This window comes from Chamaea fasciata, unplaced genomic scaffold, assembly GCF_029207755.1.
Source record: "Chamaea fasciata isolate MVZ Bird 193981 ecotype frontalis unplaced genomic scaffold, bChaFas1.0.hap1 SCAF_14, whole genome shotgun sequence".
Taxonomy (NCBI): domain Eukaryota; kingdom Metazoa; phylum Chordata; class Aves; order Passeriformes; family Sylviidae; genus Chamaea; species Chamaea fasciata.
This window is the reverse complement of record NW_027094099.1, coordinates 242,873-269,137: the sequence shown is the minus strand read 5'-3', so window position 1 is coordinate 269,137 and position 26,265 is coordinate 242,873. Positions and strand designations below refer to the sequence as shown.

General features: G+C 39.6%; 1 protein-coding gene across 1 annotated transcript in view; it reads left to right on the top strand.

Moving 5' to 3' along the window:
* HERC1 (HECT and RLD domain containing E3 ubiquitin protein ligase family member 1) overlaps window positions 1-26,265 on the top strand; it is an 83,445-nt gene that overhangs the window by 23,492 nt on the left and 33,688 nt on the right. The window contains exons 12-37 of the mRNA XM_066196370.1: window positions 226-391; window positions 926-1,051; window positions 1,841-2,062; window positions 3,308-3,460; window positions 3,639-3,771; window positions 4,301-4,492; window positions 5,000-5,221; window positions 6,119-6,292; window positions 7,521-7,635; window positions 7,731-7,851; window positions 9,167-9,338; window positions 11,339-11,645; window positions 12,702-12,822; window positions 13,093-13,144; window positions 18,967-19,238; window positions 19,555-19,770; window positions 19,860-19,980; window positions 20,529-20,766; window positions 21,672-21,865; window positions 22,784-22,939; window positions 23,173-23,279; window positions 23,512-23,622; window positions 23,704-23,880; window positions 24,522-24,761; window positions 24,957-25,040; window positions 25,513-26,033. Of these exons, the coding sequence (XP_066052467.1) occupies window positions 226-391; window positions 926-1,051; window positions 1,841-2,062; window positions 3,308-3,460; window positions 3,639-3,771; window positions 4,301-4,492; window positions 5,000-5,221; window positions 6,119-6,292; window positions 7,521-7,635; window positions 7,731-7,851; window positions 9,167-9,338; window positions 11,339-11,645; window positions 12,702-12,822; window positions 13,093-13,144; window positions 18,967-19,238; window positions 19,555-19,770; window positions 19,860-19,980; window positions 20,529-20,766; window positions 21,672-21,865; window positions 22,784-22,939; window positions 23,173-23,279; window positions 23,512-23,622; window positions 23,704-23,880; window positions 24,522-24,761; window positions 24,957-25,040; window positions 25,513-26,033 (4,713 nt within the window). The remainder of the gene's footprint in view (window positions 1-225; window positions 392-925; window positions 1,052-1,840; window positions 2,063-3,307; window positions 3,461-3,638; window positions 3,772-4,300; window positions 4,493-4,999; window positions 5,222-6,118; window positions 6,293-7,520; window positions 7,636-7,730; window positions 7,852-9,166; window positions 9,339-11,338; window positions 11,646-12,701; window positions 12,823-13,092; window positions 13,145-18,966; window positions 19,239-19,554; window positions 19,771-19,859; window positions 19,981-20,528; window positions 20,767-21,671; window positions 21,866-22,783; window positions 22,940-23,172; window positions 23,280-23,511; window positions 23,623-23,703; window positions 23,881-24,521; window positions 24,762-24,956; window positions 25,041-25,512; window positions 26,034-26,265) is intronic.

Here is a 26,265-nt window from a genome sequence, read left to right as displayed (position 1 = left end):
AACCATTGTCCACAAAGACACTTCTCTATTCTGGTTTCAGTTTTTGTTCTTTTAAGCAGGTTGGTAATAAGTTTCTAAGAGGAGTTTCCTTAAACACCCAGTTGGAATTTACTTGCCTTTCTGGTATGAAAAATCAAGGGAGAGTTAAAAGCTTAGCGCGCAAATAAGTGGAAGGGAGTAATGCTAATAATAGGAGAATTTAACAGATATATATTCCTTTTACAGGGAACATCACAATTTTCTTAAATTGTGTTTGAAGCTGCTTTCTAATCACCTTGCACTTGCACTGGCTGGAGGTGTAGCCACCAGCATTCTTGGCAGGCAGGCTGGTCCTCTTCGAAATCTCCTGTTCAGATTGATGGACTCTTCTGTCCCTGATGAAATTCAAGAAGTAAGTAATGCCTTGTTGTTTACATGTGAAAATTGTACCACTTTCTTCTGTTCTTTTTCTGTGTAGTCAGGTATTTATCAGACTTTCTGTCCGATTCTCACTTGGCAGTTTTACTCACTAAAGTTAAAAAATGTAGTCACCATCACTGTTTTATGATCTGAAAGCAGAGGAGAATGTTTGCATAAGAATTTCAAAAAGCTGCTTTATTTTGTAACTTCTAAATTATTCTTCCCTGTAATAATGAGCCTAAAATGTTATTGTTGTGGATTGAGTAATTGACTTGGTTGAGTAATTCTCCTACGATGCACTCTTACAGGAAAGAGTCTTGTTTCACTCCTTCAATGTACTGCACATGTTTGCATCTCAGCATAAAAGATTAGTGTGCTATTGTGTGGTAGAATTCTGATATTAGAAGAAATTTGGCAGGTACCTGTGATATATCATGTGTGATGTACAGTATTTTCTTAAGGATACAGGTGGCTTGATTATTTCCCTTCTCCACTGAAGAAGTATTTTCGGCTGCTCTAATTTTAGGTTGTGATTGAGACACTGTCAGTTGGAGCAACTATGCTACTTCCTCCATTGCGAGAGAGAATGGAATTGCTACATTCTCTTCTGCCCCAAGGGCCTGATAGGTGGGAAAGCTTATCAAAAGGACAGGTAAGGTCAAGTAAAAATATGCCTGAGAGCAGCTGTGGTTTGCTTTGGGTTTTTCTATGAGAACATTTTGAGCTATGAGGTGAGCCTCATTTGCAGAGTGCAGCAAATTTCTGGGGAGATGCAGTGCAAACCCCGGCATAGCAGAGTCGGTAGGGCAGCCTGGCTAAACCAGAAGGGGGTGATGCAGGGAGCACTGATTGTTTTCTCAAGTGAGGGTCGACTACAGAGATCTTAGGAATTACTGTGGTAGTGTATCCAGGCAAGCCTAGAGATTAGATAATTTTGAATACTAGATTATTGAACAAGCCTTGCTAAGGGAAAATTAAGTGTTTCCTGGGATGAATACTTGTATAATGCTTTTCCTATAGGGGTTTCACCCTACTTTGCAAAGATGACTGCAAGGTTCGTTTTTGTATCCCTTTTTCCTATGTACAGGGTAGAGAAATTGTGTGTCTCCCACCTGTCTTCCCAAATAATCAGATAACCAGGACATACTGGAGAAAGTGTTTGGTTCAGTGTCTTACCCTTATTGCCCACCATGTGGACAATCTGGTTTCTGTCTCTCTTAATCTCAAATTTTTACCAGCTATGGTAAATCTAATTCAGTACATTTATCCATTCTCTAATAGTACAAATCTTCAGGAAAACCTGGAGTATTTTGGTAAAGCCCTCCAGCTTATTTCTGTGTCCCATTAGAATATTTTTGTTGGGTGGCTTTTTTTCTTCTTAGCTCATTATTTTATCTTTATTAACAAAGAGTGATTTTTGTGTCTAAACGTTCTTCTTTAGAGAATGCAGTTGGACATCATTCTGACAAGCCTGCAGGATCACACCCATGTAGCTTCCCTGCTTGGTTATAGCTCCCCATCCGATACCACAGAAACTTCCTCGTTGTGTATCAGCTATGGAAACCCTTCTGATCAAGCATATGCTGTCCAGAGCAGTCATCCAGATACTCATCTAGCTGAAATCTTAATGAAGACTCTTCTGAGAAACTTGGGATTTTATACAGTATGTACAGGCTTCATATTAATTCATTTTTGATACTTCCAAGGGTTTACTATTTCCCCCCCATGTTAAGGAAATGATGCTCACTTTGTCTATCTAAAGTAACAGTGCCACGTGTATTTGTCCTTAAGTGGACTAAAGTCAGTTCAATCATCTCTGATGATGTGATTCTGATACTACTGTAGTGGTATTTATTGTTGAAGGTGACTTATGTAAATGCAGCTGGTTTCATATTAGACTATTTTATTGCTCTTGCTTTGGCTTCAGATTTTTTGGGAAGAGAAAATGTAGTGCAAGAAATAAATTGATTGTATGCGGTGTATGTCAGTATAATCTCAGCTACCAGGGAACAGTACGCAGACACCAGGAGCATGAATCTGTTTAATTAACTTTGCTAGGGTACTAACTACCTTGTAATAGAGCAGCAAGTACAGGTCTTACTAAACACACTGTGTCAGCCAGATTGTTGGTCTTAGAGAGTGTAGGGGAGCGTGAGAGCAAATCACTGATTCAGCTTTTTATTCAACCAGCCAGTTTAATTCAACAGTGAGAAGAACTCAGAGATTTGGACTTCCCTGGCATGGTGTGGAGCTCCTCAGGGCAGGGTGGCAGTGTTTTCTTCTCTGTAGACCCCCTTTGGTCAGCGAGGTGGAGTTGCCTGCTTTGAGTTGGCTGCTTGAAACTAACTCACTTTTTCCCAAGGATTCCAAAGGAAGTCAAGCAGCCATCTATGTTCTCCTTCTATTGCCATCCTAGATAGTGCAAACAGGGATTCTCACGTGAAGTATCTTACACATCAGCCCCAAACAGATCCTAAGGAATTTTTCCTTAAAACATTCTGCTTTGGGGGCTAGGTGAGGAAGTGAGTTTTTTAATCTAGTTAGCCTAGTGAGGAATAAAAGTGTGTGGGCCTGATGTTTGTGAATCTGAAAGATTTTCAGCAGCTGCTAGCGGGCTAAAAATCTTTCAGACTCAGAAATATCAGGCCCACATAAAAGCATTGCTGCATGCTAAAGAAACATTTGAAGAAATGTTCGCCTGACGGCTACCACAGTCGCTCCTGTGACATCGTCAACAAATGGAATTTCAAGTTTATTTATCCCATGATCCTCTTGATATTATCCAGTTTCTCCAGTAGTTACCGGTGCACATAGTAAAGATAAAAGTGCTTTTTTTTAGGTGATAATAAAGTATTACAGCGCTTGAAGCAGAGTTAATTGTTATCTTTTCCCCATTTTCTCTTAATAGGACCAAGCCTTCGGAGAACTGGAGAAAAACAGTGATAAATTTTTACTTGGTACATCGTCATCAGAAAACAGCCAACCTGCTCATTTGCATGAGCTTTTATGTTCCCTCCAGAAACAATTGCTGGCTTATTGCCACATCAACAGTGTTACTGAGGTGTGTGTCCTTATTATTACCATTTATTAGAGAAAAAAAACAATTCAGTATTCGTAAGCCCCAGAATGTTGTAAGGTTCTTTTTGAAAATCTTATGAGTATTTGAAAACTGAAGTGATTTAAATAGTAAACCCTTTATATGTATTTACAGAACTATTCTTATGTTTGTTTCCTTCCAGAATTCCAGCAGTGTGGCACTGCTTCACAAACACCTTCAGCTTTTGTTGCCTCATGCTACAGACATCTATTCCCGTTCTGCAACACTACTTAAGGAAAGCTCTTGGAATGGTAGTGTTGGGGAAAAACTGAGAGGTAACTGTCCACTGGAAAATCAGAAGTGATGGCTCTGTAACCTTAGGGCACTTTTTTTTTTTGCTCAGGTTTGAATGTAAAAAAATCTCTTCTTTTTCCTATATCTGCATGAATTAGGTATCCCATGTTTCCTCCCAAAAGTGGAGATGAGGTGTCTACCCAGGAATGGCATCTGGTTCATGTTTTTGATAGGACATTTTGTGTGCAGGGAAAGCACAGCTTGAAGATCGTGAATTCTCCATTCTGTTCACTTTTACCCCAGAATGTGAATGTGAACAGCATACAGAATGTGCATTATTGTTTCAGTTTCATTAGTTTCTAGATTTCTCTTTTTAAAAGTACAATTATTGTGATTACTGAGAAATATGTAACTAAAATAAGAGATTAATAATTATTAAACAAACCCACCAATTCAACTGTTACTGTTTAAGACATTTTGAGATAGCTGAGGTGCAATTCTTTGACTTGTTAAATTGTGCTTACCTAATTCCATAACTGTAACTAATTCAGGTTTTCTTTTTCTCTGCAGATGTGATTTATGTATCAGCTGCTGGCAGTATGCTCTCTCAGATTGTCAACTCACTGTTGCTGCTGCCAGTGTCAGTAGCCCGGCCTTTGCTGAGCTACCTGCTGGATCTGCTGCCACCTTTAGATCGTCTCAACAGACTCTTGCCTGCTGCAGCCCTTTTGGAAGATCAGGAGTTACAGTGGCCTCTTCATGGTAAGTGTAATAACAAACATGCTTTTAATCTGAAAAATAAACAGTGGCACATTTTATAGTGGAATTTAGCTCTCCCTTTTAAGACGGCTATTTTTTTAAACTATGTGTCTTGCTACGTCTCCTTTTCAATTTCCTTAATTCCTTGCTGTGAATTTTTTTTTTCTGTTTTGGGTTCTGTTTCTGGTTGTATCCTTAATCTATACATGTTTATCAGAACACAGAGAAGTATGTATTAGAACAAAGCAGGTTCATGGGCAGAGTTTAAAAGAGCCTTTACTTCGTGAGCAGCTGTGCCATGAATGGTGGTGGCCTCTGCTGTGCTGTAGTTCCAACATTCAGCGATGTGTTTGTCCTAGCTGCTGTTTCTTCAGTTGAAAGGTTGCTGATTGAGAGGCAAATCTGTGATTAACTGGGAAATACTAACAAGATCTGGCATTAGCTTTGGAAATCTGGATTTGTTTGTAGCACCTGAGCATGGGTGACTAACCTGGCAGTGCATACTTGCAGGTGGCCCTGAGCTGATCGACCCGACAGGCGTTCCCCTGCCGCAGCCGGCGCAGTCGTGGGTGTGGCTGGTGGACCTGGAGAGGACGGTGGCCCTGCTCATCGGGCGCTGCCTGGGGGGCATGCTGCAGGGCCCCCCCGTGTCCCCCGAGGAGCAGGACACAGCCTACTGGCTCAAAACCCCGCTCTTCAGTGATGGAGTGGAGATGGATATTCCTCATCTAGGTGAGCTGCTCCGTGCCAGTGCCTAATGGTCTGTGTAAATATGTGTTCAGGTGTGAAATTTCTGATGATGTTCGAATAAGTCTCTGTACTTAAGGTTTGCCTTTCGGTGTTCTTGTCTGTTTGCGTAGTAATACGAAAAGTTCCGAAGTAGTATTTAAGGTTATGATGTAGTTTATAAAGAGTCTTGGAAATGCATATAGGAAAAAAAAATCACAATTTCTCAGTAAAAACTACAGACTTCACGCAGTTATTTGGAAATGTTTTACTCTTAGATGCTCAGCATTTAACAGGACACTCCAGGAACTAATTTTTTTTAATATTATTTATTGGAAAATGTCTTCTATTTTATTCTTCTTGCAAAATGAATTTTTTTTTAATTAGAAACAATACTATCAATAGCAAACTTCATTCTTTATGATCTACCAGAATTATCAACAACTCAGCAGTGGAGTTCCAGTCATCCCTTCCTATCTGAATGGAGCATTTGCTTCTTTGTGCCCTGTTCCTCTTAGTTCACATCTCCTCCTCACTCCAGTCTGAGTAGGCTACTACTACTTGAAGTAGGCTACTTCAAGACTCAAAGGACAGAGTGTTTTGAAATGGGTCCAAGCAGTAGCTGCACCTTTGCAGTTATAGCTTTGCAGTTCAGGTGGAATTAATGATACAGATTTATGCTCTTGAAGAAGAGCTGCATAATGCTTCTAAATCTCCGTAGGTTTTATGTCGATGGTACTTTAAGTCACTTCCCTATGTAAGGTGAATTTGTGGAGGGACAATATGTCTTGGTTTTTTTTAAACTAGAAGGAAGGTGAAAGGTGGTTTAAATGCTTTCAGATAGATGTATGTAATCCTCAAAATTTGCAGAGTTTAATTTCTTTGGTGTTTCCCTTCTGTTAGACAAATGCATGAGCTCCTTGTTAGAAGTGGCCCTGTCTGGAAATGAGGAGCAGAAGCCCTTTGATTATAAACTGAGACCAGAGATCACAGTCTTTGTTGATTTGGCCTTGGGTTGTACAAAGGAGCCAGCAAGGAGCCTCTGGATCAGTATGCAGGACTATGCTGTCAGTAAAGGTAAGGTGTTGAAAATACCTGTGTATGTTGAAAGTAAGTTAAATCCTCCAGCTATGCTCCTAGCATAATTCTGTATTTTCTTTGGCAATGATTTTTAATTCTACAACATGATAGACTTAATTTATTATTATGTTCTATGATCTTTCTTTTGCTTTTTCTGTTACGTACTTTTGATGCTGATTTCAGTGCTTGGCAAACATGTAGCTAGCTCAATGTTGTTTTTCCCTCTGAACTGGTAAGAAGAAACTCTTGTCTGCTTACTCAGTTGTTGTTCTTTCTATTTTCTGAGTAGAGCAGGGTGAAACTTGCAATTAAAAAGAAAAATTAAAGGGGAGGAGATGGGGGAAGGCAAAGTAACTTGCAAAATATGTTAGGAATAGAATGAAGGGGTAAGTCATCCTTTGTTTTTCAAGTCTCTGGGTGGCTGGTCTTACAGTAGTAATAGTTTTTCATGCTTATTGCCTAAAATCTGTGTTTCCTGCTCAAGCTTTCCAGGTTCATTTTAGTGGGATCCGCTGAGCATTGTAGTTGTACTTTAACTGCTGTATCCAGAGATCATTTTCTGTAGGTGTGGCCAAGCTGAGCTAGATGAAGAAAAGAGCAAATGGTGTTGTGTGCCTGTTGAGAGCAGCACAGGGAATTTCTATTACAAGATTCCACAGAAGTGGGAGCTCCAGTTCAAACAGTGCAAACAGAGTTGAATGGGCTGATGTGTATAATTGAGGCTGTGGAACTGGGTTCCTTAGAAGCTGCTGTGGGTCTGCTCGGTTCAGCTGACTGGAAGCGTTACGGTCACATTAGCGCAGCGTCACAGGCAAAGTCATGGAACTTGTGAGGAGCAGGTGTGTTAGACTAGACTTACCTATGGCCAGGTACGTTTTGTCATTTCTACAGCAGTTCATAAGGATTTATAGATAACATTTAACAGAAAAATGTATTATTAACATATGCGTAAAAAAGGGAGACAGTAATTTTTTATTTCCCTGTGGAAAATTTTGGTGCTTTGTGAAGGTTTGCTTGGCAGTTTAGTTATTTCATAGTGGAGCAGTATTATTTTCATAGTGGTTCTTTTTAAAGTGGGGAAAAGTGTTTTTGAAATTAAAAAGTCAGTTGCATTAAAAAAAAGGAACTTAAATGGCTCAAGATATTGAATACAAAATTGAAAAAACAAGTATTTTTTGATTTTTGGGAACAGTAGCCAGTTTTGATGAATCGTTTCTATTTTCAGATTGGGATACTGCAACTCTAAGTAATGAATCACTCCTAGACACTGTGTCGAGATTTGTCCTTGCAGCTCTTCTGAAACACACGAGTTTACTTAGTCAAGCTTGTGGTGAGAGCAGGCAAGTAGCTTAAAGCTGCTTTTAAAAGTTCAGCTTGGCATTTTGAAAGGAAGTTTGTGTGATTTTTTTTCTGGCTTGGGTGTGATTTTCTGTAGGTACCAGCCTGGCAAGGCCTTGGCAGAAGTTTACCGCTGTGTGTATAAAGTTCGGAGTCGCTTGCTTGCCTGCAAGAACATGGAGCTTATTCAGACCAGGTCATCCTCCAGAGACAGATGGGTAAGGCTGTGCATCTCTTTGCAGTTCTTCTGGCTTTACTGGCTATTAAGAAAATATTACGTAATTGCCAGTATTTTTTTCTATCCTGGTGAAAAACCTTCATGAGTTTCCAAATGAAAATGGGCAGGGTATAGTTAGGAGTCCATTCGTCTGGAGTATGTGATATTAAATCAATTAAAGCAAATGATTGGTTGGCATCATTTGACCCAAGCCCAGCCTCGAGCCTGGCTTTCCTCTCTTCCCATCTCTAGAATGCTGGGCCATAGAGACCCTATGGCTTAGCTGGAGATGGCTCAGCTGTGTTGAGCAGGCCCCAGCTTTGTCTGGCTGCTGTTCCTGGATCCAGCTTCGTTATCTGGGCCTCTGTTCTCTGAACCTCTCTCTTCCCCTTCCTTGCCCACGCCTTCTTCCTTCCTGCTTTGCCACATTATCTTCTTAGTCCTAACATTACTTCAGAGCGACTTGTCAGCCCTGTGTGAATGTCTTACACAAGAGCACTGGGCCTGAAACTGGCGACTTCTGGAAAACTTTATGCCGGGTCGGCATTACTGGTGGAAGTGTTCAGTGAATGACAGCGTTGGGGACTGTTTGGCAGTACAAAGCAGTCCTTAAAGCAGGTTTCTCTGACAGGATTTTTAATTACAGCTTACAATCTACAAGCAAGATATTTTTAATGAACAAAATCCTCATGTAACATTAGGATTAAGAGGCTTTTTAGATGTATTCTAAAGCACAAGTGGGGCTCTTTAAAATAGTGTAGGTATCTGTCCTGCTTTTGGTTTATATTACGTGTGTGTCTTGCCCACTTCCTTTCTCAGGGCAGGGGTCTAACAAGAGACTCAGCACTTCTGGAAGCATTGGGTGTGCATGCAGTCAGTTGTGTTACTCCCAGAAATCCTCAAACTTACAGATGCAATACAGCTAATCTGACAAATGCAGTAGATTTGTTGCTTCAGGTTTAATGCCATTTGGAAAAAAGTACCTGGTTTGCTTTTGCACAGTGTACCCAGGCTTATGGTTTGTAAAGGCTTTGGTGCTGAAATGTCAAAGTTTGGCTGTAGTGTCTAAGTAAGCACTACAAGGAGACATTTTTCTGCAGATCATCTAAGTCATGGTTACAAAAGGAAAATTAAAATTTCCAACCTAAATATTTAAAACCTTGAATGTTAGCGACTATCATTGTTTATTTCACGCAGTATCGAAAGTATTTTTTGATAGGAAGAAGCCTCTTATTCAATACCTGTGCCCTTGTACATACATCTTTCATTTTGGTGAGAATTAATTTCACTTCATGTGTGTATTTTTTTTAATCTAGATGCTAGATAACCAAGAATCTGCTGATGTTGATACTCAAGAACATTCTTTTACTCGTACAATTGATGAAGAGGCAGAAATGGAGGAGCAGGCAGAACGTGACAGGGAGGAAGGACACCCAGAACAAGAAGATGAAGAGGAGGAAAGAGAACATGAAGTTATGACAGCTGGTAGTAAGTACTATGTGTGTCAATATTACGTCATATGTGTCAATAATGCCATGTCCTTTGGAAGGACAGTCCCTTTTTCTCTCTGAGGTAAAATTGAAAAATTATTTTAAAGATTCTGGAAGATCTGTCTGCATAAAAAGTTTGGGAGGTTTATTTTTATACAATGATACAGTGTTTTTTGTGGTTCAGGAAGGTGTGTAGGTACAAAGGAATGTGAATACTAAGCTAGATTGCTGCAATTCAGGGCATCTGACATATACCAGCACTTCTATATGCACTGTCTACAAGACTACTTGGTTTCATCTTGTTTTCTCCAAGGTTCTTGTCATTAGATCTCTGAGTTTTCATCAGTATTTAGATACAGAATTTTGGCTTTGTTTGTATGTGTTGTTATTTTACGTAGTAAGCTTTGAAGGGTAATGTTATTCTGAAGTTTGGAAATGAAACTGTGTGTTGATAATAGTGGACTATGTTGGAATTCACTTCTGCCTTTGCATATCTCTGCTGTTAAAAATGTGGAGGTTTTAGTAAGAGTTTGGTATTTTTAGCAGTATTTGCCATATTTTTTCCTGGGCCTTATAAGCATCTTGTTTAATTCTTTACAAGATAGCTTGAAAAAGGTCAATTTCACAAACTGTTGTTACACTGATTGGGGCTTGTAGTCCAACTTGATGGGGTAGTTAACCCTTAATTTTTGCAGTTTCAATAAAGCACAGACAGTCGCACAAGGTTGGTTTTTTCTCTGTTGTGCACTGAGTGCAAGACAGAATTTATGCTGGTCTTGGAACATTTCTGTAGAATGCATATTGCTTAAAAAATGAAATTGGCTGACTTGAAATATTTTCCATAGCTGCACAATTTTCTTTTTCAAATATTGTTCCTCTGGATACTGTTAGAATGTTAATCTTTTTCCAGTCTCTGCTGTCACCCCTTGTTTTGCTCATGGTTTCCTGTTAGGACTCCCACATTTCTCTTTGGGACCTTATTGACCAGAACGTATGTTACACCTTTAGTTTTTTAGGATGTTACACCTTTAAAGGTGTATGTTACACCTTTGGTTTTTTAGGATTCCATGGACAGTGCAGTGGAGCTGAAGTGAATATTCATGAGCTCATTCATGGTTCTAGGAGATTTACACAACACCTGCTTAGTGCATTCAGTATGTTTGGCTGCTTGGTTTGCAGTTGTTTTGGGCAAATGCTCAGAGCTCTCTAATTCCACCTGGACAGGGCTTCTGGGTACAATAAAGGAAATGTATCCAGAAACATCCAGACAGACAATAGTGTTACATGCACAAATAAGTAGGAAGATGACTCTCTGACTTGTGCTCCTAAGGGTTACTGAACCTCACTTGTGGAGTTCTATTCATATCAGTGAAGGGAGTATTTAGTTTTACCTTTGCCTTTCCAAAGGGGACCTGATCCTTTAAAATTAAAATGATTAAACCAAGACAACTTTAGTTCTTTGGACACAGATGAGGAGGTCTCTCACACATGCTCTTCAGAAGACTCTGATCCTTTAGACTGCCAGCCAAATTAAGTAAAGTGTAAGCTAAGAATTTTGATAGGATCTTCATTGTACTGCCCAAAGCTAATAAAAGCCTGAAACTATTCCAGCATCGAATTGGAGATATTCTGGTGTCTGCAATACAGATTTACAGAAGCGTTATTTTATATACATCTACTAAAAGGCAAACGTGAAATAATCTTTCTCTTTGATGCTATTCAAACAGAAGTTGGTTTGCAGTAAGACACTCAAAGTTTTGGTGTTCTGTCAAAGTGCATTGTCCTTCATTTTCAAATTAACGTTGTGTAAATGCTTCATTTAACTTGTTTGCATGACTTCTTTTGTGGCACTGTGTTATTATCGTGTTCTTTTACTGTTAGAAAAGTGTTAGTTACTCTTTATAGTGGGGCAGTTTTGACCCGAGATGTAGATGAATATTTTATTCTCTGTAGCTTTGTCTAGAAGTTAAGACTTTCTTTTTGTGTTGCATGTTACAGAAATATTTCAATGTTTCCTATCAGCCCGTGAAGTAGCTCGCAGTCGGGATCGAGATAGGATGAGCACGGGGACGGGGACTAGACTTGATGATCCGCCTGCTCAGTCCCAGCAGGAACGAAGGATCAGCACTGATCTGACAGAAGGGCAGGACGTGTACACTGCTGCCTGCAACTCTGTGATCCACAGATGTGCCTTGCTGATCCTGGGCGTGAGCCCTGTCATTGAGGAGCTGCAGAAGCCAAGGGAGGACGGGCAGCTCCAGCAGCCTCCCTCCACTGCTCCGGAGGGCATCGGGCTCATGACCAGGTGGGCTTTGCTGACTCCACACCGTGGTTAACTCTTCTCTGCTCTGTTTAGAATTGGTTCAACAGCGCCAGTTTTCCTCTGAGGATTATTGTAGTGTTTTCAGAAGAAAATTCCTGCGGAGAGCAGTGTTATGCTCCTGTTAAAAATAGCGATTTTTCTCAGTTTTCCTAGGCCGTGCTAACTAAACCTGAAGAGTTTTATTCCGTGTGGATCCTATTTAAGTTTCAAAGTTGGGCTCAGTGGTAAATAGTTCAGATGATCAGATGTACAGATAGCATGAGGCACTTGGAAAAATAGTTTATTTTTCCTGTAATTTTGTTTGTGTTTGGATTTTTTTTACCATATTTGTGGGTTTTTGAACTGTACCAATGTCCTATATAGGAATGTTAAAAAAGTATATGTTTAAAACAAAAGATTCAAACCCTATTATGACAAAAGTGTTTTTCATGACTGGTTTTTATAAATATTCCTATCATAGGCATGGGTAAGACTTGTTAGGTGTCCTGTTTTGATATTTTAAATTAAGATATTGATGGGAAAGATATTAAGATATTGGAGAGGAAAATTTTATATATTCAGTACCCTTTAATTATTTTTGCCTCTTCTTGGAAATGCAGTCCTTAAAGCATGGGTGGCTGCCTCTGTTATTGTCAACGTAGCTTTTATCTCCAGCATATCAACTTTAGGATGCATTTTATGGTTTTTGATAAGTTCAGTGCTTTTTCACCCGCTTACGCTGTTTCTTGTCCTCTCAGCTCAGTGTTTCTGTTTACTCTGAGCAATGCTTACCAAGGCCCTAGAGCACTCACTCATTTGAGGTTGTCATTTGTTCAGTTGACCAGTAAGGCTGTTAAGTATCAAAGTTTACTAATCCCCTTTTATAAACATAATTGAAGCCATCATATCACTCTTTTCCTCTTTATTGTGGTCTTGTGATATTCTGTGATAGCCTCCTTCCCAGTAGAACTGTGGCACCTACTAAATTTGGCTATCAACTCTTACCTTTATGTAATATCAGCATTTTTTTTTTTCTCTGTGTGTGCGCACCTGAAGCAGGAGTGAAAGTCTTACAGCAGAAAGTCGCTCAATCCATGCAAACTCAAGCTACAGACTGATGAAGTCAAGAAGTGAATCTGATCTGTCTCAGCCAGAATCAGATGAGGAAGGTTATTCGCTGGTAAGTAAACCAGCATGATGTATTTAGGGATTGTCAGCAGGCTGTTTAGATGGGAAGAGCATCTGAAACATTTGTTTAGCACTGTGTTTTGGTACATGATTTCATTATTGTTAAGAGAAAGCACTAATGGTAAAAAAAAATTTTGAAGTAGTTATAGCTCTGTAAACTGTCTCACTTTTATGGGCAAGGGATGAAATGTAAATGCTCTAGTATTATGCTCTGCATATGATCACCTGAAGAAATGAGGCTTTTATTAATTTTTTAATCTAGAGTGGGAGACGGAATGTTGATTTGGATTTGGCAGCATCACACAGGAAGAGGGGTAAGTTCTATTGTTTACCTAGTGAATACTAACCTGATAAATGTTAGAGTTTCTTGAGTTAAACTATGTTTGCAGTTGCATACAGTTTACAGTTACAACAGGTGTTAAAATTGAGCATTTAAAAATAGCATTTAAAATAATTGTTACCTACTCTGTATTGTGTGAAGTTCTGTTGCTTTGTGGCTTGCTTATAGTAATTCCTTGGTTATAACTCTTCATTCTGGTTCCTAGAATTGTAATGCTCCTTTGAAACAAGTGAGTTTTTCTGTTAAGAGAGTCAGAAACATGCCTTCTGTTTTCACTCATGTGACTTCAGGAATAAAATATTGTGACAGAAGTTTATGTGGGACATTCTATTCTTGTGCTAACAACAAACATTTACCATAAAATGTGCTTGAACTTGGAGAACTTCCATTCAGAAGACACTGCTTTACTTTGCATCCCTTGAACAGCAGCACGCCTACAGAACCAAGCAACCATGCTTTCTATTGCTCTGTTACTGCTTCATACTGGGGAATCTCAATGAGCTCCTTGATAGAAGGTGACAGGGGGTCTAAAAAGTCCCTTTTCCGTCTGGGTGATGCACAATCTGTCTGAGAATCACGGCTCAAGTCTGCTGTATCTTGAAAAAATGTGAATTAGGTTGGGTTCTGATATGCCTCAGTAACAGAAGCCTCGATACTGTTGGGTAAGGTAAGAGTTCTGGTTTAAAAGGCTTCATCGTTGAGCAGAGTACTCAGAGATTTCATGCCTTTTAAGGTCTTTTGGAATTGCTGAGGGTGCTGTCAGTGGCAGCACCCATTAGATTTCAATATTTAAGTAGTGTGGAAAGAGATGCCTTGTCCATGCATAATCATTTGAAACTGTTGAACGAATAAAGAAATGTACCAGAGCTGCTTTTACTGTGTCAGCAGATGTATCATGGCATTCTCAGGGTTAGAAGATCTATCAGAAGGCCTCTGTCAACTCCTGATCTGTAGGACATTCTTTGCAGTCAGCATTCTTAGCTTTGCCATTACTCTGACACGGAACTCTACTTGTTATCCTCTGTGTCCTAAAAGTAACCTAGGAAATGATCCTGGATTAGGTCTCAAGTACAGTATGTCTCATGGATTATGGTTCCTGGGCTGTTGCTTAGGCCGACGTTGCTTTGATCGCTTTGAACCTCAGGAATAGTGCGAGAGTAGACTTCATCAAAACTTTTATTACAGCAAGAAGATTCTCTACCAGGTCTGAACACTGAGGAGAAACAGGAGAGACAGTGAGTCTGTCCAGAACCTAAAAAAGAAGCTCAAATATCTCATTTGCAAACTGAATACTGTCACTACATGTACAGGTGCTTCTGTTTTGGTACTGGAAGACTTCCTTGGGAGTTAGCACACAGTAATGCAAGCTTGTCTGCTTTGTGCTAGATGATATATATATGCCAGTTTTGATTGATAACCAATGCCAGAGTAAGAGAATGTAGGGTGAGGGTGCACCTACAGGCAAACATTGTTCCTACAACTGTCAAGGTCAGGAAAAGATCAGCTCAGTGGTCTTCTTTATGGTCTTTTGTCTCTTGTGACCTATCTGTTTTGTGAATCCTAGTTATCTCCTGGAACTGAAGCGTGTCCCAGTGTTTGGTGAGGGTGTAACTTGCTTTTTTTGGATTGTCTCCCCCTCCTTGTCCCATGGCCAGCACAGTGCAGTGCCAGCTATGGATGTTTGTGAATCCCTTTCAGTTTTATCTTTATTCTTGTGGTGTGCTGTGACTAATAAAGGGCATAATACTTCGAGTTCCTATGGTCTTGGAGTATGAGTATGGAAGGGAAAACATTCTCTTTTAATCTTAGCCACTCAGTCCAATCTTTATTCTAATTGTCTTCTTAATTTATTCTGTCTATTCAGAAAGAGAACTGGGCTATTCCTGCTTTTGCCTGAGGATCCTTTTGAGTATCTTGTTCCTTGCTGTTGTTCAGTTATTTTTGTATTAGTAAACTTTTCCTTCTGTCCCTGCAGAAAGTCTTTTTGAGTAATTCTGCAGTGAGGTATGATGAGCAGCACATGGTTGTTTTCCCCTTGTATTTAAGCCCTTTGTTTTTTCTGTTGCTTAGATCAATTTTTTCAGTTTTGCAGATCGAGAGAGTGTGCCTGCAGATGTTGTACATGCTGTGTAGAGTGCCTGTGGATGCTGTACCCCACTTTAGGTACACAGCAGTAAGGAAAGCACAGCCAGCAGAGCAGTCACAAACAGCCACAGATCAGAGAGCGTCCTCCGCTCTCAGCTTTTCATCACCTACAACTTAACTCAGTGAATTTCAGTGTACTTATGTGTACTGCTGTGCCTTACTGACACAACTGGGCTACTCCAAAAAAACCAGCAACTTAACTGAAATCCAAATGGAATTGAAATATTTTAGTGTACTTGCAGTAATGAATTCTGCCTTTGAAAACTGACAAATCATGCTTAAGGAAGGGACTTGAACATACAAGAATACACACATGAATGTATACAGCTGTGCTACAGGGGATTCTTTCTTTTTTCCTTGAAGGTGGAGAATTTAGACTGTGTTCATGCCAAACGAGTAAATATTTTTTCCACGTACGCTGGTGCTTGGTGTATTGTATTGATTGAGATGAGACTGATTGTTTAAGTGAGAATAATATGAGGCAGCGATTTTATGAGTATGTTACCTTCTGTTTCAAATGTCTGCTTTTGTCTTCTGATTCTTGTGTGGTGTAGTGTACTTACTCCTTTTTGGCCAGTTGAGCCCCAGAAAAAAGAAGAGCTTCAAGCAAGTAACCGATGGCATGTTTATTTTTTATCTCTATAGCTTCCCTACATATTTTTTGTTTTATAAAGTGTGCATTGCAGCTGTGCCACATTCATTTAGAACACTCATTATTACAAGCTGGCTTATAAGGACAAGTAAACTTCCTTTTTTACTGTAAGCTTCGGGTTTATTCATCCATGCAGCTCTGTTCATATGATTGTAGAGGCTTCTGGAAGCGCTGTACCGCAATAGATTCTGTGTGATTGATGTTACACAGAATCAAGCTGAGCTCCAATGTAGTTACACGTTTGGTTCTTCTGCTGATATGTAATATCTTCAAGAGGGAAAAAACTACTTTTATTTCTCTGTGCCCTAATGGTTAAACATTTTTAGTTCTGAAGTATGCTCCTTTGATTTCTGACATATTTGTGTTTAAACTCCTTTCAGTTACAACTTCTGTTGTTTTACTTTTAATCTGTAACTCATAATCATTGCACTTTTCTCCAAATTAGAAACAATTTTACGTAGGTCTAACATTTAAACATTCTTGCTAAGGTCTTAATTAGCTAAGACCTCATCCTTTCTTCAAATACGAAATAATATAAGGTTTTATTAATACACGGTTGGGTTTCTTATGAGGTTTGTTGCCTGTCAAAACTAAATTTTCTTCTGATGTTCAGTAAACCTGTTAAAGGTTTCCTTTAGCTTATGATTTAAGCCACTGGAATAGTTTTTTGTTTCTTTACGAGTGCTTTGATTCTGTGCTGTTGCATAGTGCAGTGTGGGGCAGGTGGAGGGGAGGAAGCTGAAGTCAGTGTGGGCTGCTTTGAGCTCTGGTGCTGTACAAAGGCTGAAGGGCTTATGGGGCTTTTGGAAAGAGCTGCTGCTGTGTGGCCAGCGTTTGTGGACTTGGAAATGGTTTAGCTGGGCTTCCTCTGGGTAGTCTGAGGCTTCATTTATCCTCTCCCACGGGCTCTGTTCACCATGCACTTGCCAGGAAACCATTTCCTACAGGAAACTGAAATTTTAGCACCTATTCATTCTGTTCTGTCTTATTTATCTTATGTTTCTCACTGGCCACTTCCCCATAACTTAGATTTTAAAGGAAAGCTTTAAAGCAACTATTCTAAGGATTGATGTTAAAATTAGAGTAAGGTGATCTGTCTTTTGTTTTAAATATGATTGCCAGATATAAACTGAGGTAAAATTGAGTAACAGAATTTCTTTAAATTTTTTCATAGTAAACATGATAAAATAGGTTGTTCTTTGTAAACCGTGTAGTCTTACTGTGTTATGTAAAGCAGCAGAGATTTACAGATTAGATTGCACTTTGAAAAGAAGTGTTTGAACATGATCTTTGCATTATCCAAAATAAACATGAGTCCGAATGACTTCAGTACTGTGGTGGTTCTTTCTGAAACCGTAGAAGTCTGCTTAGTAGGAAGTGTAAGGAATACTATGGAAATGCACATTAACACTATTTCTTGAAAACAAAATGGGATGTGAACAGGTTTTCGTAGTTTATAGCCCTGACAATTAAATTTTTTGGCAACTAAGTTACCTGGTTGACAAAAGAGAAGGAAAATTTCACAGTATTTTGAATTTGTAAATTACATGAAGGTGCAAGTTGTGACCTGCAGGTGCTGACTCATTGGAGAATAACAGCATTTTGCCTTTACTTCAAGGAAAAAGTTTTGTAGGTTGCTAGGAAAGTTAGCCCAAGTTCAAAACCTCTGTGTCTGTCTTTGCTTGTTCCTATGAGCAGCTGCTGTAGGTCGGCAGTGTTTAAAGGAGGCCCTTCTGGCTGTTACCATTGGAGCTCAGCCTTACTGATGAAAGCAAGCTTTGGACAGATGAATTCCTATGAATTTGTGTAACTTTTCCCTGAAAATGCCTATGTTTAATAATGTTTGAAGCTGATACCCTGCAGAAAGGTGTTTAAAACTGAAATAGTAGAGATTTGTACAAGTGCTGTAAGCAGGTTGTGATTCTCTAAATTATAACTTACTGTACACAAGGTAAATAAATATTTAAACATTTTTTGTACATTAAGTAAATAATCCAAACTAAAATTTCAAAGTGAGTTTAAATACAGTTTAGGCTTCTACAGAGGTCTCCAGACACTATCTCTCTGTACAGATGGGAAGTTCTTCTGAGCAGAGTTTGCCTTCTTGTAAGACTTTGCAAGTACAAGTGGACAAGCAGCACTTACAGAAGGGGGAAAATGCTGACCAATGCCTATCAGTTAGCCGCTGGTGAAGTTATGACTTGAGTGGCATTGCACTCACTTATGCCAGGGAGAGAGTTCTAGCAAAATTCTCTTGGAAATGAGATAGAACCTGTGGTGATAAATTCCGGTGCTGCAGACTGATGACTGATACTCATTTGAAGAAGTCCGTTTATTAGTGGCAGTAAAGTCTCAGGTAATGACATGTGGATGATAGGAAAAACTTGAAAATACACTTGTGAAACTGCCAGATGAATGAGATCTAACACTTACTCTAGATAGTGTTTAATATACATGTATCTGTCTTGAGTCAAAGTAAATGTTCTCCATTGGTCTAAAAAAAATTTCTGTTCTCTTCTGCAGTCATGAATTCCATAAATATTTCATTCAAAATAACATTGTGCTATTTCTAAACTACGAAATGCAGTGATTAAAACTAAAACCACTCTTGATTTATGTTTAAACCTCAAAGTAAATATCCAAGTGCCTAAGTTGTGTTGGTAGAAAATCTTTTCTTTACTGTTTTGTCATTTAGCTGCCAAGCATTTTTATTCAGTGTTCTAGCTTTAAGCTGAGCAGTTTGAGTGGCTTCTTTTTGTTTTTTCACGTGTCAGCTTGTTGCAGTAGCGCTTAACATTTAAAAGAAATACAGCCTTTTCTTTAAGGAAATTGCTGTAAATTTAAATCAACTGTTTTGCTCTAAGTTGCTTAATGCATGGTATAATTAACATGAATATTCATTTTCCACCTGTGTCAGTAGCAGCAGCTCAGTCTTTACCTACTGCCAAAATGTGTTGCCTGAATTGGAGCTGATGAGACTTCCTTTTGTGTATCTTTAGGAGCAATACACAGTCAAGTGGAATCTCTGAGTGACTCGTGGGTTCGACTGAAACACAGCAGAGATTGGTTATACACATCCTCCTACTCATTTGTTGAGTCTGATTTTGATCTCTCAAGATCCCTTGGAGTTCATACTTTGATTGAAAATGCTGTCAGTTTTGTAAGTGGAGATGTGGGAAACTCCCCAGGATTTAAGGAACCAGAGGAAAGTATGTCCACCAGTCCACAAGCATCGATAATTGCAATGGAGCAGCAGCAGTTGAGGGCTGAGGTAAATTTCAGCTTAATTGCTGTTGTTATTCTTTATACGTTGTGCTCATTATAGGAACTTTTTTGAAACTGTGTCCAAATCCTATCTGTTAAAGTCATTTTTCCTTCTTTTTTGTTAAATATCTTAATTGGAATTGGGAACGTTATGTAAACAAACCAAAACAAAACTGTAAGTGTTCCCTTTTTAAAAAAAAATACTTGAAGGAGAAAACAGTGACCTCACCCATCCTTGCTTACAGTTCAGTATGATCCAGTTTCCATTTCTAGGGGTACTGGCTACTTACTTAGTATTGTCTTTTGCCTGCCTTTATTTTTAGCTTCGTCTGGAAGCACTTCATCAGATTTTGGTGCTTCTATCAGGAATGGAGGAAAAAGGCTGTGTGCCATTAATGGGAAGCCGCCAAGTACCGGGATTTCAGTCTTCTTCACTGCTTACTTCTGTTAGACTCCAGTTTCTTGCTGGCTGCTTTGGTCTGGGCACTGTAGGACATGCAGGGGCCAAAGGAGAGAGTGTAAGATTGCATCACTACCAGGTGTGTACTTCAGCAGTTTCCGCTGCTTCAATAGCCCAGGGATAAAAATGTCTTGTTTTTTATAATAGCTATTTGTTTGTTTGGCCCAGGATGGTATCAGAGCAGCCAAGAGGAGTATTCAAATTGAAATCCAGGTGGCTGTGCACAAAATTTACCAGCAATTATCTGCTACCTTAGAAAGAGCTCTGCAAGCTAATAAGCATCACATAGGTAAGTGAAAAGCAGATTTGCAAACCAGATGTTCTCTAATGTACACTAGAATAGCTTATATGTTTTCCAAGGCAGACTTTGATACTAGTGACCAGAATTCACTGAATTACAATCTGACTTCTTTTCCTAAAAGAGAGAAATCTGCTGAGAATTTGTTGGTAGAACCCAGTGGCTATTCTTACATGGGTCGTTTTGGTGTTTTGCTTTGAGAAACCGTGTGACACAAGTACCAAATGAGATATTTCACTCAGTTATCCTTACCTTAGAGAGAAGATTCTGGTTTGAGATTTAGCCTCAGAACATATATATCACAAACTAGATCTGCGTGCTACTCTTTCTTGGACAATTTTGACACAGAGCTGCATTGAGTTAAACAATAGTGCGGTGATTCATCGGAAAGACTACCTCAAAGTGTCTGACAAGGCTCACTTTTTCTTTGATAATTTTATTAATTAAAATGTATTTAAAAAATAATCTGCTGATTTTCTGTCTTAGTACTCTTACTCTGAGCATCTTATTAATTAAAAACAACTTTACTTTAATCTTAGAAGCACAACAGCGTCTTCTGTTGGTGACAGTATTTGCTCTCAGCGTGCACTATCAGCCAGTTGATGTCTCCCTGGCCATTTCCACGGGGCTGCTGAATGTGCTGTCCCAGCTGTGTGGCACAGACACCATGCTAGGACAGCCCCTGCAGCTGCTGCCCAAAACTGGGATTTCTCAGCTCAGCACAGCTTTGAAAGTAGCCAGCACGAGACTGCTGCAGATCCTGGCTATCACCACAGGGTAAGTGTCCCTTGCTTTCAGGAAACTTCATCACTGAGCTTATCAGCACCCTTGAAAAATATGTGAGGACAGTAAATGTTGCTTAGAAATGCAACAGTGAAGGGGGCTGGGTGGAAGAGTAGTCACATTATTCATAGGAGAGGTGCATGTAAGACTAACAAATACTTTTCAGTTGGGAGTGTTTGTACCTGAAAAGTTCAGGTTCAGTCACAACTTTGTATTGTAGAATACGCTGTATTCTAGTAATGCCCACTTCACTACTTCAGCTTTGTGTGGAGGTGTGTTCAGTTGATAGCATAAGACTTTCTGTTGCTGTGTAAAAATCATTTGTGTAAAAGCAATACTAATAACGTGGAAATTCCTCAGAGCAGGACATTGTGCTTCTTTCCAGAATATGAAATAATTTTCTGAGAAATAGTGAGCTCTGCTAGACCAAAGTTCTAGCAATATTTAAATATTTAGTCTTACTCAGTAAAGAAAACACCAGTGGAGAAAGTATTTTCTAGTTGAAGTGAGACTATCGTTTGGTATTCAGTACATGCATCTTCCTTTCAGTCTTTGTACAACGCGTTGCATTTACCTGCCAAATCTGTTATGTAAAAAAGCCCAATAATCCTACACCAAAAAAATCCCCCAAACCCATGGAAACAGCACCCCATCTTTAGAAATTGCAGTGGAATTATGATTAATTAACAGAGTTGTTCCTTTTTTACCCAGAAAAGACTGGAAACTTACCCTTTGACTCCAAAGATTAGACCATTTTAATTTGTTCTAAAAATAGGGTTAAAATAATAAAAATAATCTAAGCCTGTAGTGGAGGATGAGGAAAAGTACCTTGCTGCAATTATTGTTCCTCAGATCAGCTCTCAAGTACTCTTACTTCTTCTGTGTGTGTGTGTGTACAGAACCTATGCAGATAAACTGAGCCCAAAGGTGGTACAGTCTTTGCTGGATTTATTATGCAGCCAGCTGAAGAACTTGCTATCACAAGCTGGCGTGATGCTGATGGCTTCCTTTGGAGAAGGGGAAGGTGAGGAAGGTGAAGTGGAATCAAAAAAGGTGGATTTGAATGGGGATAATGAGAAGAGAGACTTCAGAGGTAATTATCTTACATAATTTCTGTTACAATTGTAAAATACCAGGAAACATAACAGAAGAAAGTACTGCATGCTGAGATCGTCATTCACGCTATTGTGTACTGGTTTTCGTTGGGTCATTTTTAATTCTGTAAATTAGATTAAAGTCATCAAATGGTTTTGTGCTCAGTTCAGATTTATATAGAACTGATCCACAAAACTGCAAGGATAGGAGCAAGCTGAGAATAAGAATTACTTCATTGGGTTTGGAATTAGGAAGAGAGTACAGTTTTCCTTGAAAAATCCATTGGTGATTGTAGCGTTTTTCATAAACGTCATAGGAATTTAATTATCTAAATTTCAAACTATAAATAAATACAGCTTTATTCAGGAACTTAACGTATTTGCTTTGTATTACGCAGTTTTGTAGTCTGAGTGGGTGGCAGGAAGGTCACTCTACTGTGTCATATGGAAAAATCTGCAACAAGAGATTTTCTGGAATACTGGTACCCTCACGTAGCTTGCAATCCCTTAATGAGCATTTTGAATTTTGGTGGAAATTGTGCTTGAAGAATTTTTAATTGCAGCTGAGTTTTAAGTGTACATATATTTTTGTTCATGCTTTTAACTGTCCTTACTTATAAATAATGCAATCTCTGATTAATTAATAAGATAATTATTCAGGAATTAGAATATGAGGTCTTCCCACAGAGGTCTCCCTCCGTTACCTTGACCCACAAAAGTTTAATGTTATTTTCTCTCCGTGTCTTGCTGAGGAGCAGGAGTGAGAGCACTGCTTGGTGGGCACCTGCCAGCCAGCCACGACGTAATAACTGATCATTGTGCTTTTACCTGCAGAACAGGTTGTTCCCAGTAACCAGGACTGCCATTCGAATTGTAATATTAAGGCTGTAAATGAAAACTTTGCTTTAACTTCCTAGCTGCCCTCCGAAAGCAACGTGCAGCAGAATTGCACCTGGGAGACTTTCTTGTTTTCCTGCGTAGAGTTGTGTCTTCAAAAGCAATTCAGTCCAAGATGGCATCTCCAAAGTGGACAGAAGTCCTTCTTAACATTGCTTCCCAGAAGTGTTGCTCAGGTATGATCATGTCAAAGTGTGCTCCATGGTTACTCTGCATTTCTGTAGTGCGGTTCTGGAAACTAAGCCCTTGTAGAACATGTATTACATAGTGAGGGTTCCCAGTTAACAGTTCAAACCAACTGCTGTACAGATGTACAGAGTTTGCACTCCGGGCACCTGGGGCGTGGAGCCAGGGGCAGGCCTGAAGCAGAAGTAATTTTAAGATTATTGACATGTTGTTCCATCTTCAGGAGTTCCCTTGGTTGGCAATCTGAGGACTAGACTGCTCGCACTTCATGTACTCGAAGCTGTGTTACCTGCTTGTGAATCTGGCGTTGAAGATGATCAGATGGCTCAGGTCTTTATATTTTGTTATAAACTTTCACATTTCCTCAAAAAGTCTCTTAAACTTTGAAATGTTTCATAGGTTTCAAAATCCAAATCAAGCAAGGCTCAGTGTAGTTGTTTGTTAATCTGAGAACACTAAATATTTTGATGTTTGTACCTACAAAGCAAAGTAAAACTCTATAATGTTGCTGTTGTCCTCATGCTGGAGTTAAAATGATCTGAATTCTGTCCCAATGCCCCAGGTTGTTGAACGATTGTTCTCACTTCTGTCTGACTGCATGTGGGAGACTCCGATAGCCCAGGCCAAACATGCAATTCAAATAAAGGAGAAAGAACAAGAAATGAAGCTCCAGGTAACAGTGCTTGTACTTTGTCTCGTGCCTGAATGGAGCTGAATTGCATTTACCACAAATGTTTTGTCCTATTTCTGGTAGAAGCAAGGAGAGTCTGAGGATGAAGATGAGAATCTTCCCATCCAGGAAGTGTCCTTTGATCCTGAGAAAGCTCAGTGCTGCATAGTGGAGAATGGGCAGATTCTAACTCATGGAAGTGGAGGCAAAGGATATGGCTTAGCGTCCACTGGAGTTACTTCTGGGTGCTACCAGTGGAAGGTGGGTTGCATAATTGTGTATTTCTTGCCTTCTCTCTCATTGTTTGGTAAATGTGCTATGATTTATTAACAGCAGCTGCCTGTGCTTTTCACTTATGACATGATTCTTGAGTAAATGGTATGTTAAGTTTATGGTTGGACTCAGTGATTGTACGGATCTTCTCTGGCCTAAATCATTCTGTGATTTTCAGTCCCAAGGGATGAGTTCGTGGCTGTTTTTGAGTGGTGGGATGTGAGTGTTTCAGCATGCAGATTTTAGACTGTGAACATGTGTTACGTGTTATTAGAGGTAACAGTTCTTGTCCCTAAGGTCCATAGTCAGCATGCATGTACCGTTTTGCAAAACACACCTGCTGAATTATGTAGGTTTAGGATTTTTTTTGTATAAAAAGATTTTTACAAAGCATGTTATTTTCGTGCAAAAAGACACATCTGCCTGACTGACAAGAGCAGTGTTTAGTACATCACTTGGAGGGATTTTTTAATGGTGTTACCCTATAAACTTACTGTTTTTCTCATTAAAGGCTTCTGTGAAAAACATTTAAAAGTAGACATGCATATGTGTAAGGAAGATTTTCATTGCTTTGTTGTGTTAGTGTATATTCCTGACACTTCTCCCTGTGTGTTTGTTTTGCCTGTTAGTTCTACATTGTGAAGGAGAACCGAGGCAATGAAGGCACTTGTGTGGGAGTGTCTCGCTGGCCTGTGCATGACTTCAACCATCGTACTACCTCAGATATGTGGCTCTACAGAGCCTACAGTGGCAACCTCTATCACAATGGAGAGCAGACTTTGACTCTGTCAAGCTTTACCCAAGGAGATTTCATCACGTGTGTGTTAGATATGGAAGCAAGAACTATTTCCTTTGGTAAAAATGGAGAGGTATTTAACATCAATTAGTTTTTTGGTGGCTTTTTCTGCAATGGTAATATGGCATGGATAAGCATGAGAGTTAAAACACGTGGCAGTTTCTGTACTTAGTAGATTTATAATGCAGACATAACTTTTTTATGTTTCGTATTTTTGCCTGTTAAGGTGTTCTAAGATTGCAGGCTTTTTGTTTTGTTTCTTCCCTAGGAGCCAAAACTAGCTTTTGAAGATGTGGATGCAGCTGAATTATACCCTTGTGTTATGTTCTATAGCAGTAACCCGGGAGAGAAGGTAACTTAAATGTTCATCTGTGGAGGTTTACTGGTTTAGGCTTATATAAAGTCAATATTCATCAGAGCAGCCTGTATGGTGCTGCTTTGAGTTACTGACCAAAATGCATTGGTAATACACAGTGTTTAAACTATTATAATGTATTGTAAATTTAAGAAGTATTTTACTATTTAGAATAGATTTAAAGGCTTCATGTTCTACACAAAAAATTCTATTCTCCGGAAACCAGGGAGAGCATAGTATTAGGATTTCTAGATAGTTTTGTGTGAGGCACCATTAAATATGTAGTTGCAGCATCCTTGAGTCTGAAGGCTGGAGGTTTTGCTCAGTGTTAAGGTGGATTTCCTAGGGAAAAAAAAAAAAAAGACAGTGCTAATAATTATTTCTATTCAGCAGGCGTCTCCAGTATTTATAAGAAGAGCTTATTGCGGTATGATGGGAAGATAACTTGTCCACTCTTCTCTTCAAACAGGTGAAGATCTGTGATATGCAGATGCGTGGGACCCCAAGAGATTTGCTGCCTGGTGACCCCATCTGCAGTCCTGTTGCTGCAGTGCTGGCAGAAGCCACGATCCAGCTCATTCGGATCCTGCATCGCACAGACCGTTGGACACACTGCATCAATAAAAAAATGATGGAAAGACTGAATAAAATCAAAACATGTCTTAAGGAGGCAGGTCAGAAACTGAAGAAAAGTCGCTCTGTTCAAAGCCGAGAAGAGAACGAGGTGAGAGAGGAGAAGGAAAACAAAGAGGAGGAGAAAAGCAAGCACAGCCGGCATGGCCTGGCGGAGCTCTCGGAGCTGCAGCTGAAGATGCTCTGTGTAGAGGTGTGGCCTGTCCTGGCAGTGATTGGTGGAGTGGATGCTGGGCTCAGAGTTGGAGGTCGATGTGTCCACAAGCAAACGGGCCGTCATGCCACCCTGCTGGGGGTGGTGAAGGAGGGCAGTACCTCTGCCAAGGTCCAGTGGGATGAAGCAGAGATTACTATCAGGTATGCCCGTTTCCTACACTTCTCACTATCTAGTAGTGGTTTGTGGTGGGAAATCGTCAGAAGTAACCTATCCTTTATATTAGAATCATGCTGATCAATTACTTTAAGTGTAGACTTCAGTGGTACTGAAATTTCTGTTGCCTTGAAGTAGTGTTCATTCTCCCACCTGCCTCTGAGTGCTCAAGGCTGGAAAGAGATGCTCCTTTTCCCACCTGTCTTGCAGAAAAGCCTT